The sequence below is a fragment of the Mchenga conophoros genome, linkage group LG7 (genome assembly GCF_057382185.1).
Source record: "Mchenga conophoros isolate Kocher_MC1m ecotype Shallow Benthic linkage group LG7, M_conophoros_male_GT1.1, whole genome shotgun sequence".
In the NCBI taxonomy this organism is placed as follows: Eukaryota; Metazoa; Chordata; class Actinopteri; order Cichliformes; family Cichlidae; genus Mchenga; species Mchenga conophoros.
In genome coordinates, this window is record NC_140532.1 from 19,672,030 (window position 1) to 19,685,822 (window position 13,793).

The following is a 13,793-nucleotide window of genomic DNA, read 5'->3' on the forward strand; positions in this document are numbered from 1 at the left end:
GTCAATGCTGTAAAATCATACATGAATAGCAAATCTCATAGGCTAGCCTAAGCAGAATGGAGAGCTCAATATTATTAATATAAGGAGTGTTGTGATTGCACGTATTTTTAATAAATCTGTAACCCAATTTCCTTTTTTTTTCCATTTATAGAGCTTTGCACTGTTCTATATGTTTAGTTTTGTAATCCATATTGTGTTAAGTTACCTGGGTAAATATGCTAAATTAGCTGTTTAATCGTAAAGGTAGCGATGAAGACCTTACTTTATTTCTGAGTGTTTTTGAATTGCGGTAATGCTAGTTTAATAGATTGCCATGGCTGGAAAAAGTAAAAACAAAAGGTGAAGATTCAGCAACGATAACTAAAAGCTTTAGTGGTCCTACAAAATTAAATGATCTATCCTTGAACCCATTTCTACATAAAGAAAATGTAAACACAATGTTTATATAATATAACCTTCCCTGCCTCCGTTTCTCTGGTGCCCTGGTCTCAGCTTTTTCTGTTAGTCACTTCTTAGTTTTTATACATTTTTTTCTATTTCCCTCCTTTTCTCTCCATCTGTACACTTTTTATTTTTCTCTTTACTTTAGGACACAGGGCAAGGTCTTTGCTTTGCCCACTAACACACAAAAGAAGAAATCCGAAGGACAGTTCCTGACCTCTTTATGACAACTGATGACTTGAATGACTTTTTAAAAGTAAAGTTTCTTCTCCCCATTGTGGCCATTGTGTTAATAGTTAAGTACTGACCTTACAATCTAAAGTTCCCAAGATGATTGTGGAGTGCTAATGAACTGAATTACTCGGTGAATGGGACACAGATGAATTTCTTTATAGGGTACATAAATGCATTCAACGAGATATGTGGCTAAATAACATCGACAGCATTTCTAACAAATGTGAAGGACTTGAGTGCAGAAACCAAAATGTTATCCTCCCAGGTGGATACTGGACACTGACATACATTCAATCAGCAGTAATTTAGTCAAGAAAAAAAAAAGAAAAAAAAAAAAGTATTAGTTAACCCACCATCCTGACATGGTGAAGTCACGATACAGCATCCTCTTCCCCACCTCCTTCCTCTGGACTCTCCTTGGGAATTCCAGATGTGTAAACTCATTCCCTAATAAGTGGGGCTGCATGTAGGCCTGTGATATGAAAAGAGAAAAAAAAAACAGAAAGAGAAGAAGATTGACGCGCCCTAGGGATAGGAAAAACAATTCCATAGTCTATTAAGCTGGCACAGAGAGCAGGCCGTGTAAGAGAGACAGAGCTAAGCATAGCTGGTGTCTCAACAGGAGGGGAGGCCAGCTCTGCTAATATCTGACAGCTGTGCTTGCTAGAAAGGAGCTGAGAAAGTTTCTTTCTTACCAAGAACTGCAGTCGCTGCCTCTCTGACTCTGGTGTGAACTCTGCTGACATGGGAATGACTTCCCCAGACCGGATAATGATAGCTCTGAGGGAGAGGAGCAGACAAAGCAAAACTCTATTCATCCAGGAAGGGACACAGTTGTTCCTGTAGGCTAAAGGGCACGAGAAGGTGAGCGAGAAACACAGAGACGAAAACAAAGAAGATTCTACAGTCTGCTACAGCAGGGGAAATCACTATTTTTGAACCTCTTTCGAATTTGTTAGTTTTCTCACATACAAATAAACAACACTTTAATGAAGAGGGACGGAATATTAACCAAAAATCCAGAACAAATAAACACTTCACATAAAAGTTCTAAATTAATTTAAAATGTTATTAAGGGAAGTAAGTGTTTGATCCACTACGATCTGCTGCTACAGATTGGTTGTGCGCTTGTGTGCCACACAGATTACAATCAACCAAGCAATTAGAGATACTCCTGATTATAGCTCATTATGTCCACAGACACCTGTCCACAGAATCAGTTTAATTCATTAAAACCTCCCCTCCACTGTGGACAAGACCAATGAGCTGTTAGACCATTAACAAGAAGCTTCACGTGAAGCTGACCACTGTTGGTGTGATTATTCAGAAAAAACTCTCTCTCTCGGTCTGGAGCTCTTATGTAAGATATCACCTCATTGGGTGAAGATGATCATGAGAAAAGTGGTGGAACAGCCCAAAACTACACGGCAGGAGCTTGTAAATGAGCTGAAGGGAGTTGGACCGCAGTCACCAAAGATGACCCAAAGATTACCATCCCCATAGTCAAGCATAGAGGCGGAAGCGTTATGCTTTGTTCGTGTTTTGCTAGGGGATACTTATTTTAGTCAGTGACATACAAATCAATACGTATTTTTATGCAATGTGTTTTTTTCTGGATTTTTGGTTGATATTCTGTCTCTCCATTAAAATAAAACCAGCATAAACACCAGAGACTGTTCCTCACATCCAAGCGAGCAACCTCACAAACTCAGCAGGGGATCAAATAATCATCCCCCCCCCACTGTATCTTACATATACACTCATTGCATGTGTATCACACCTGCTGTCCCCGGCATTCCCCACATAGAGGTTGCCGAGTAAATAGACGACCACCAGCGCTGTGCAGCCACCTGAGATGTTGTAGACCGCCTTCTCCTTTTCTATCTGTAAATCCTAAAAAAAGACAAAACACACAGAGACACAGACAGATTATGATGACGAGGACACATAATCCACAACCGATCCTCTGCACACCGTCATGTTTCTAATCACCACAGCTTTGAAGAACTGTTTTTCCCCATACAGCTTAAAACTGATACTGAGAAAATATTGCCTTGATACTCAAATCCTGTCATGATGCCGTTATTAATTATAGCACCATAATGAATTCATTTATCAAGAGTGCCACAAGTCAAGGAGCAATAAAAAAAATAATGGAAACCAAAAAGGACAGATGAGAAAGTTTGGAGGGGCCCACTGATTATTACACCAGCTAATTAGCCCAGATTAATTTGGTGCTAATTAAACCAAAAATGATTTGAAGAAAACCATGCCGTCAGTTCATTCATTAGATGAATAATTAACCTGTCACTGAATTAATCAAAGCACTAACGTAAATTTGAACCAAGCCGCTCAGACTGCATTTAACCCTTTTTTGTGCTCTCCGTCTGCTGGTAACGGCTCCTCTGTTTTTTTTTTTTCCTTTCTTTTAAATCGCACTACAGAAGCGGAAAGATATTTCAGGGAAACGAGTGACCCCATCAGGCACCTCATTCCCATCCCGGCGTCACTATCAACAGACTGAGTGGGGCCGATAATGTTGGCAAACACATTTGCAGCAAGTCCACCCTAGCACGTTTTTCCAATGAGGGATGTCACCCCTTACTAAAGCGTATCGCCCTCTGCTCTGCCGCCGACGCCCTCCATCTGAATACAACTCTGTAAGCGTGCGAGCATTGCAGTGCGAGCAGTGTGGTTCTCTGAAAGGAGACAGGAGTGGAATGCAGCGTGTGCGCACTCTGTGTGCATAACTATGTGTTCGTGTCCAGATGTAAGATGCATTAAGTGTGAATCTGAGTGCGCGTGTGTGTGGGTTGCACTCCAGCAGACACTCCTGGGGGTAGGGGGCTGAAGGAAGGGGTTGGAGGATAGGAGGGGTGAACAAATGTGTCCTTCACCCTGGATGAATTATGAATCCATAGCGAGCTATGCATATTTATCCTTGCTGTATCCAATACCTCTTGCTGCAGGCAAGTCTTCAATAATGAAAATGTCTGCATAAACATCTACACCTTTCTCCTGTGCGCCTGAGCCAGGAAGAAACAACTGAGCTTTAAACCAGAAGGCAGACCAAAAAAAGAAAGACGTAGAGCAGTTCAACGCTCATACATGCTCATCTCTTTATACCATACTACTATAAATGCTGAAGCGCTTTTTGCACAGCCCTGCATCTTTATTGTTTCCTGGAAGGAAGAAAAATACCATCAAGGAATACTGGTAGGTCTGACATCCCTGAGTGTCACATCAGTCGTGCAACATATCAACAAACTAGCCAACATACCAACAACTAAAGGGACATTAAGTGAATTAAAACAAATTTAATCGGACATTCTAACAAGGAGAGTCCAACCAGAATTAAGCAATTGTTTCCCACTTCAAAGTACAGCAAGTATACACAAAAGGTATCGTACGATTCACGCCTATATCGCATCAGACAGCTGAATCTCAACTCAGTGAAACACAACTGGGAAAACATTTCATAAAAAAAATCTTTTAGCTGTACCAACCCATCAACCAATCAGCCCATCAACCATGTTCGTTGCGGAAGATGACTAACTGGTTCTGCAGGATATCTTCCTATCCTAAGTTTTTCCTTCCCAGTGTCACCAATTGGCTGCACAGGAGGTCCTCTGCCTGTTGGGCTTTTATCTGTATTATTGTCGGGTCTTTACATAAAGCAGGTTGAGGTCACTGTTGTTGTGATTTGGTGCTATATAAATAAAACTTAATTGAATTTGATATTTATGTATAGTGCGCCCATAAATAATTTGGATGTTGCTGTTTTAAAAAAAATCTTTAAGTTGCTCTAAAAGTCAAAAATAGACACGAGGTAGACTCACATTTTGTGTGACTGCATTTTCGAAGACCAAAAGTTTTTTGTGTGTTGTTCTTCCAGTCAGGAAGGCCACAGTACTGCTCAGACCAGCCTTATCATTTAGTGAGTTTACTGAATCAGTGAGAGAGCCCAAAGATATTAGGTCCAAAAGCAGGAAATGAAAAGAAATAACTCAGGACAGTCACAACAGGAAAAGAGGATTAATTTCAGGCAAGAGAGCTCTCATGATCGACAGTGTGGCAGGTAATTAACGGAATTAATCATTTTGAACTAATTAGCGACAGCAGTAACTATCAGTTGATTTTGAATGCAGAAAAAGACCTTTGGGTGAAATCTTTTTGCAAATTAGAAAAACAATCCTAGCATCAAACACACACTCACACAGCCACAAGCCTATCTGACAGGACAGGTACTATTCACTACTGCTATACTATGGCCATATGAAAAACAATGTTTTCAAATGACTGTATGCAGGCCTGGTGGTGGGACTCAAGTGAATGATATGAGGATATGAGGGATGAGTCAAAACATTTGCACAGTCGACTACTGTGCAAATAAATACTAGTTTTGTGTCTGCATGATAAATATACTGCTACAGTAAGCAGCTTGTTAGCTCAGTACAGGCTATAACTTTAAATCAAAATGTTACACTGTCACATGAGAGGTTATGTGCAAAACTATTTTAAAGCTCGGGCCACAACACTTTCAAATAACCTGTGATTACAACTCGTACGCATATTTCTCTCGTTCTGGCTCTTACGTATTTTTAACTGATGAGCTGGTATTTCAGCCAATTAAGCTAACCTTGGTTTGAGTCTCTCTCCTAAAGCTGCAAAGCTAATAGGCTAATTTAAAAAGTCAATAAGCATGTTGTAGCTTTTGAAAATGTAGTTCTAATGTAAGCTTACAAATCAGAGACCAAGCCCCACAGTTCAAAAATAGTGGTAAAATGTACAAAGACAATTATTATGGCTAAACTCGATTATACGATGTATACATAGTACGAAGTGTATATATGATATGATCTACAAATAAATTGGACAAAAAAAAAAAAAAAAAAAAAAAAAAAAAAAAAAAGGTGAGTGAGTACTGACATATTTCCTGCCCTGGCTTTAGATACAGCTCAGGTGATACACCTCCGTCTATCAGCTAACACTGGTTTTGATATTTACACAGGGTTTATCAGGCCTCAACAGCCCCTCTATTTCCAATGGGGATGTGTGCCAGAACTGAAGGTGGAGCCTGCTGATAAGATACAGAGATTGAGTGAGATCTTTTTTGTGAGACCAAACCTTTCCAAGACTCCCTGACACTTTCCATTTTCTTTCTTTCTTGCTTGCTTTCTTTATGGGGGGGTAAAAACGAGCTTCCTTGAAGAAAAACAGGTCTACAGTGGGGCAAAAAAGTATTTAGTCAGCCACCGATTGTGCAAGTTCCCCCACCTAAAATGATGACAGAGGTCAGTAATTTGCACCAGAGGTACACTTCAACTGTGAGAGACAGAATGTGAAAAAAAAATCCATGAATCCACATGGTAGGATTTGTAAAGAATTTATTCGTAAATCAGGGTGGAAAATAAGTATTTGGTCAATAACAAAAATACAACTCAATACTTTGTAACATAACCTTTGTTGGCAATAACAGAGGTCAAACGTTTACTATAGGTCTTTACCAGGTTTGCACACACAGTAGCTGGTATTTTGGCCCATTCCTCCATGCAGATCTTCTCGAGAGCAGTGATGTTTTGGGGCTGTCGCCGAGCAACACGGACTTTCAACTCCCGCCACAGATTTTCTATGGGGTTGAGGTCTGGAGACTGGCTAGGCCACTCCAGGACTTTCAAATGCTTCTTACGGAGCCACTCCTTTGTTGCCCGGGCGGTGTGTTTTGGATCATTGTCATGTTGGAAGACCCAGCCTCGTTTCATCTTCAAAGTTCTCACTGATTGAAGGAGGTTTTGGCTCAAAATCTCACGATACATGGCCCCATTCATTCTGTCCTTAACACGGATCAGTCGTCCTGTCCCCTTGGCAGAAAAACAGCTCCATAGCATGATGTTTCCACCCCCATGCTTCACAGTAGGTATGGTGTTCTTGGGATGCAACTCAGTATTCTTCTTCCTCCAAACACGACGAGTTGAGTTTATACCAAAAAGTTCTACTTTGGTTTCATCTGACCACATGACATTCTCCCAATCCTCTGCTGTATCATCCATGTGCTCTCTGGCAAACTTCAGACGGGCCTGGACATGCACTGGCTTCAGCAGCGGAACACATCTGGCACTGCGGGATTTGATTCCCTGCCGTTGTAGTGTGTTACTGATGGTGACCTTTGTTACTTTGGTCCCAGCTCTCTGCAGGTCATTCACCAGGTCCCCCCGTGTGGTTCTGGGATCTTTGCTCACCGTTCTCATGATCATTTTGACCCCACGGGATGAGATCTTGCGTGGAGCCCCAGATCGAGGGAGATTATCAGTGGTCTTGTATGTCTTCCATTTTCTGATGATTGCTCCCACAGTTGATTTTTTCACACCAAGCTGCTTGCCTATTGTAGATTCACTCTTCCCAGTCTGGTGCAGGTCTACAATACTTTTCCTGGTGTCCTTCGAAAGCTCTTTGGTCTTGGCCATGGTGGAGTTTGGAGTCTGACTGTTTGAGGCTGTGGACAGGTGTCTTTTATACAGATGATGAGTTCAAACAGGTGCCATTCATACAGGTAACGAGTGGAGGACAGAAAAGCTTCTTACAGAAGACGTTACAGGTCTGTGAGAGCCAGAGATTTTCCTTGTTTGAGGTGACCAAATACTTATTTTCCACCCTGATTTACGAATAAATTCTTTACAAATCCTACCATGTGGATTCATGGATTTTTTTTTCACATTCTGTCTCTCACAGTTGAAGTGTACCTCTGGTGCAAATTACTGACCTCTGTCATCATTTTAAGTGGGGGAACTTGCACAATCGGTGGCTGACTAAATACTTTTTTGCCCCACTGTAGATCCTTTGAGGGGTGAGACTCTGCCAAAATCAGCTTTTGGGTAGTTTCTCAGCAGGAGCAGAGCTGACAGTGTTTTGTTCCAAGAGGAAATGTGTGCCATTTGAACCAAACTGCATCTAATTTTACGGAAAAATGATTACTGAAATTAAAATAAGTGACAGCTCGGGAGGAGAGTAAGTACTGTAATTAGAACCCATTGTGTTGTAAGAAAAAACACACTGTGACCACCTGAAGAAACAAATTAGTGTAGCACTGAACAATGAACCTAAAATACACTGTATGTGCTTTAAAATATATGATTTAAAAATAGCTCTTTCAGGGGCAAGTTCGGGAGGAAAAGAAGCCAATGTTGGTTGCAAGTAGAAAAATAAAAGAGTAAGGAGGACTCCACCACAGAGAATGTGCTGCCTTTTCGGTGAAACACTGAATTGAACCCGAAACCTGATTTCTACTAATTAATGCCACAATGTTCAACAAATGTTAGCCTGACATTGTTTCAGTAATCACCCTGACTGTTTCTAAAAACATCCCTCACAACTTCGAATCAGCAGTTCAATAATCAACAATTCACAGTTGAACTTTTAGTTAACTAATCCTGCAAAAAGCATTGCTGTACCTACAAAGACAGACGAGCACCAGTCCACAATTTCTCTTTGGTTGGCAGTGCGGCTTCTTAAACATTACTAACCACACACTACCACCTAGTGGTCAACAAATGGAAGCACTAGACGGCATTAAGCACTGATTTCTCCGAGGAGACTGGTCCACACTGCCATTCACCAATATCTGACCCGTGTTACATTTTACAGTTAGAATTTATGATTTTGCAATCAAAAGGATAATTCAGTGTCAGGCCTAGCCTATTACAGGAGGGGGTTTACCTCCACCACACAGATATTAGTCTAAACATGGGGATGTGTGGTGTACACAAGTGTAGTGACACAAATTGTGTTGTGTTATAAAGAACATATCACCTAAAAATCTTCCAAATCAAACATGTGGCGATCCCTTGTGTATAACACAGCAGACGGAAGCAACGTTCCCAGGAAATGCACATTATGGGCTAAGGGACAAAAAGATTCCGGCTTTAATCATTAGTAAATTCCATGTTTGAGGTACAGGTGCATCAGCAGTTAGTTCTCACCTGTTTTACTGGAATTCTGAACATACCTAAAAACCTTTGCTTATGTAAACTGGCTGACAGGCATTATACTGTTTACATGGGAAACTGTGAATGACTGCAAATGAAACCCTCTTTGACTTAAGAATTTAATCTCCCTATACAGGCGTGCATAGGATCATTACAAACATAATCAAGAACAGAGAGCCTGAAGGTGAAACTGAAAAAGTGAACTTTGACCCCTCAATCACACAGGCTAGCGCTGTTTTGATTAGCTCTGCTCTTGATCCCATGGCCTCTCCACGGGTTAAATCTCAAGCATCCACTTAGAGCGCAGCCAGATGCCGAGTGCTTGTGACCTGCAGCAGCTTATGGCGAAAGTACATTACTTCTCCTGGCTGTGCTACTTGCCGTCTGACTCAGGCTATCAGGCCTCTGGTAAAATTTACAGCGTGTGATCACGCCATAAGTACCTTATCACCTTTAACCAGCTGTCAGAGACACATAATCTCCTCTCTAAAGTGCTGGAGGATGATGCTCAAGACAAGCCCATTAAAACCTGCAGTACTGTTAATACAGAAAAAGTCAATTTAAAAGGTACAATGTGGAAAATCTCACCACTGGATGGCAGCAGTTGGCTCTTTTTGCACCGATTACCTGCTGTTAGCCAGTGTTAGTGAAACTTCCTTTGATCTAACATCGCTGGACTCAGACACTCAGTAAAGAAACTCTCATACAATGTGAGAAACTGTTAATTAGAGGAGTACCAAAACCATCTCAGCCACTGTATTTAAGATGGTGGAGCAACATGGTAGTTTCCACAAGCCAAACCTGCTCCTGTGTTTTTTTTAATGGATTAATTCAAGTTTATGAAAATGCATCGATTTGTGGGAAGACATAGTTGGGCACTAATCAATGTATATTTATGAGTACAATATTCTTGTTTTCTTCTGTTTGTTGTCTTAAGGCCAAGAAAGATGCCAAGCGGATTTATTTTAACAAGTGGATCATCATGGCCTTGCCATATTGGTCCATTTGATTGACCTTTATTATGATTATGAATTTATTTTATTTTCAGTTGCTACAAACGGGACAGACATGACTGGGGGACAGGACAGGGAGAAAGAATGAAAGAAAGAGAGGGAGAGAAAGAAAACCAAATGGGAGAAGAGACGGTGAGAAGGGGGGGAAGAAAGAAAAAACAAAACAAACAAACAAAAAAACAAAACACCTGGGTCACCTGTATGGAGAAAAAAAACAGAAGAGAAAGCAAACAACAAAGAGCAACATAATAAAAAAACAGCACCATCACAATAAACTAGCTAGCAGTAGATATCAGTAGATACTAAATAATAAACGATATTGTGCAGCACGCAAGATAGACAGCGCACAATGTGCTTTGAGGCAGCAGCCAAGAAAGCTGTAGTCCACGTCTGTGAATACCCGTGTGTACACCTGTGTGCATACCTGTGTGGATCAGCATGCTTGTATTCCAAAGGTTTCTCCATGTAACGATCTGCTAGGGAGTGTGGGGAGCCACAGCCCCGTCCTCCAGGGTATGAAGCAGGTATGGAGGAGATCAAAACTCCAGACATCCAGAGGCCCCCAGAACACAAGAGACCAAGGAAGACCAACAGAGGGGCAGCCTGTTTTCTATTGTTTAATCTCAAACAGTGACTTACTGTACCTTTAAGTTTTGAAATACTAATGTAGGCTCTAATGGATAAAGTCATTTAATAGTGTAGCACATAATTATTTTACAGCTGTATAACTGAACATACTGAGCAAATTAGCAGCAGAAAGGGTAGCTCAGGTCATTTCTACACCGTAAACAACAGATTATATTGTGTGCTGTATGTGTGTACGCGCTCACCTTTACACACCAGCAGGAAGTTAGGAGGCTTATGTGTAATTGGCTTGACTGTCTAATCATGACAAATCAGCATTTACTGATAGCAACTAGAGGCTAACAGATGTGAAGATTATTAATTTTATAGTATGTGCGCAGGCAGTGATGAAGTGGAGCATGGGATGCAAAAGAACAGTAGTTTGGAAATTCCCTGTATGTGTATGACAGCTAAAGGTGTGTGCAGTGATCAAAAAGTATTATATGGTTATGGGTTTGTAACTTAGCTTAACAGAATACAGTTAATCTTTTCATTTCCAGCAACGCCCTGCTTCCAGGCAAAACAGCTGGAAAAGCGTCATTTTATGAAGAGCAGGAGAAGCTTTTCTTTGTATTCTTTTCATTGTTACAGCATTTTTTTTAACTAGCGGATAAAAACAGGTGTGGGTGTGGGCAGTAAAGTGCTCTGCTTAGAGATACACCACCTGACTTTAATGAAAGGCCCAAAAGTGCCACAGAATCAAAATGCTCCTCTCGAGCCTTGAAGATGGTATCCTGCAAATCAATCTATGACGCCACTGTGGCTAAATCCATCTTTTATATACAATCTATGCATTTGACATGGAACGTTTACAGGTCAAAAGACAACTACAGATCACGCACGTGCCTCTTACCATGTCTTTGAAGGCGTTCTCGATGGCTCCAATCACCAGGCTCTCCTGCGACACCTTCTTCTCTGTGAAGAAGCGTGTCGGTGGGGTACTGGGGGAACCCGGAGCCCCTGCGGCACCCCGGAGCGATGCAGCCCTTGTAAGGACACGCTGAGATGAAGGGGTGAGGTGGTGATTGATAGGTTCCTCACCCAGGCACGTGGGCGGCACAAGGTTAGGAGTACAGAGGATCTCCATCACTTCCTGTAGGTGCAGGGCAATGTGGTGGTGGAGAAGACGAGAGGCCATTACAGCTGCCCCGGAGCCAGCGTGGCCATCGAACAGTGCCCAGTAGTGTAAAGTTAGGTCTTCAGAGTTGTCCTGGAAACAGATAAGAATCAAAGTAAATAAAAATGTGTCAACATTAAGTATGCAAAATGCGAGAGGAGGAACTTCATCTGACTTTGCATTCATACTGATCTATGAACTGCACGCCGAAAATCCACTGAATATCAAAGGTGGAAGTATGTGAAGTACAGCCTGATGGGCAAAGAGTCGTGACATTTAGGAACCGCTGATGTACAATCATGGTAATGGTGCACAGAGCGAAAAGAGAGACCTTTTTAATACCAAATCAGAACCAGTTGAACTCAAGGTACAGCTCTCAAACACAAACAGGAAGCTGTACTATGTAAATTGCGCTGCTCACAGTTGGTGGATGAGAGCGCCTTTCTACACAGCATTCAAATTCATCCCATCGGTCTTCAGTGTGAAGACTTCGTAATCTGATCTGAGCTCAAACCTCCCCACAGATATGCACGATGCCCATAAGTGAATGAACCTGATGTTAATGTTTGCTTTCGCTTAAATCTGGAGGTATTAGTAGGTGCGGCATGATGCAGTTTGTGCTCTGAAACCGCACACCGCGTCCTCTGTGTTGATCTACAAAGTCTCATCTCCCACATAAGATTCAAAATGTCTTGTGATCTGGCTGATTCATTGCTCACCTTTGAGTTTTTGGTCTTCACAAAAAAAAAAAAAAAACCAACAATGGCATATCAGCACAGCTCCCCTATCAGTAATGAAGTCACATAGCCACAGAGTTGCTGTTGCATGCATCACATTTTGCTGCGCAAAGTAAGCCTCTGATTGTCTATATATGGCACAGGCAAATTCTACAGCGTGAGTCTACGAGGCAGGCAAAGAGCACTAAAAAGGCTACATCACTGCGAAAGTGAGTCATGAGATACTTGCATGAGTTTGCTGTAGGCTCCGGCTGGGCCTGAGTAAAGTACTGGTGAGCTGAGAGGAGATTTTATGAGCAGTATTAGTATACTGTAATCACAAAGGACTTTAAAAGAGCTGGTAAACATTTTGCGCTTTTCATCTTTTCTCTGCCTTGTAGGGAATGGGATAAATTGCAAGTGATTGAATTAAGTGTGTCAATATGTCGTGACAGTAGAGCAGTGACACTGCATTTTGGTATAATGATACACAGTTTTCTTTAGTACTCCATGACACAATGTTCTTGTGAAAGCAAACAAGGGTGACTTTAAGAGTCATTGAAGGCTACTGTGGAGTGTGAAGGACGCTAAGCTGTCCGCTCCAATAAACTGCTGGGTCTCACCAACAGGCCCCAGGGGAATTCACTGATGAACTCATTCTACCTGCATTACCTTCATCAGTAAAGCTAAAATGTAAAGGCTTCAGTCTGCCATGGCATTTTTCTAGAAAGAAAGGAGGCATTATGACCCTTAAGTCATGCATGATAATCTGCTAAATTCTGTAAAATGTTTGGTCTGCAAATATAAGACTGTCTCGTAGAACACCGTTTCACTTGCTCAGTGATCCTTTATTAACTTTCCACCCGATTTCACCAAAAGACTTTTCCTTTTTTCCATTCTTTTTACTTCAGTGCAAATAATTATTTTGGCTGCGCACATGTTTATCCATCCAGACAGCGTGCTATTTCTAAAGATAACAAATGGAGAAGAAATGCAATAGATCACAGCACAGTTTGTACTCTATCCTTCTCTGTTGTCCTTTCCTGTCGTGAAAATGCATCTGCAGAATGTCCGTGAAGGTGGATGTGATGGGGGGATGGGGGGGTTGGGGCATGAACCCTCCATTTTGACTTACCGGGTTCTCCCGGAGGCCCAGACTCTCACCATTAGGCAGGGACGACCTCCTGCGGGTTGTGGGGGTTCGGTTAGGCGCGAGGCTTCCTGCAGGTCTCCCTTTAACAACCAGGACCTCACAGCAAGCCTGATCTTCATTTAATGTGCTTTTCCCTGCATTGATGACCCTGGACAGAGAGATATTTAAGAAATTCCATATATGAAACTATCATTTACACACTATACACATTGCAATGGCATAAGAATCTTTAAATTAATGTAAAAAATTAAATGTCTGTGTAAAAGAAATACAGAAATATAGTCTGGTACAGAACAAAAATGTTTAACAGACACGATATACTGTAGTTACAGTATGGTTATGTGGTATAGTATCATGTAGAATAGGTACTTTATTAAATTCAAATATCCAGCAGCTCCAAAACAAACATCCTTCCAAGAAATAAATACACTAATTGCATAATATTAAAAATAGGATTAGTAAACACATTTTTGAGGGAACTATGTATAAGACATCAGTTGTCATCTTTGCTCA

At 41.4% G+C, this 13,793-nt stretch overlaps 1 protein-coding gene across 2 annotated transcripts in view; it reads right to left on the reverse strand.

Annotated features, from left to right (window-relative positions):
* ppm1h (protein phosphatase, Mg2+/Mn2+ dependent, 1H) overlaps window positions 1-13,793 on the reverse strand; it is a 38,470-nt gene that overhangs the window by 14,670 nt on the left and 10,007 nt on the right. The window contains exons 2-7 of one of the 2 annotated variants that reach the window (XM_085282784.1): window positions 13,263-13,428; window positions 12,378-12,425; window positions 11,148-11,504; window positions 2,456-2,568; window positions 1,371-1,455; window positions 1,029-1,147 (exon numbers count right to left, since the gene is read on the reverse strand). In XM_085282784.1, coding sequence (XP_085138910.1) covers window positions 1,029-1,147; window positions 1,371-1,455; window positions 2,456-2,568; window positions 11,148-11,504; window positions 12,378-12,425; window positions 13,263-13,428 — 888 coding nt within the window. The remainder of the gene's footprint in view (window positions 1-1,028; window positions 1,148-1,370; window positions 1,456-2,455; window positions 2,569-11,147; window positions 11,505-12,377; window positions 12,426-13,262; window positions 13,429-13,793) is intronic. The other variant, XM_085282783.1, reaches the window with a different exon arrangement.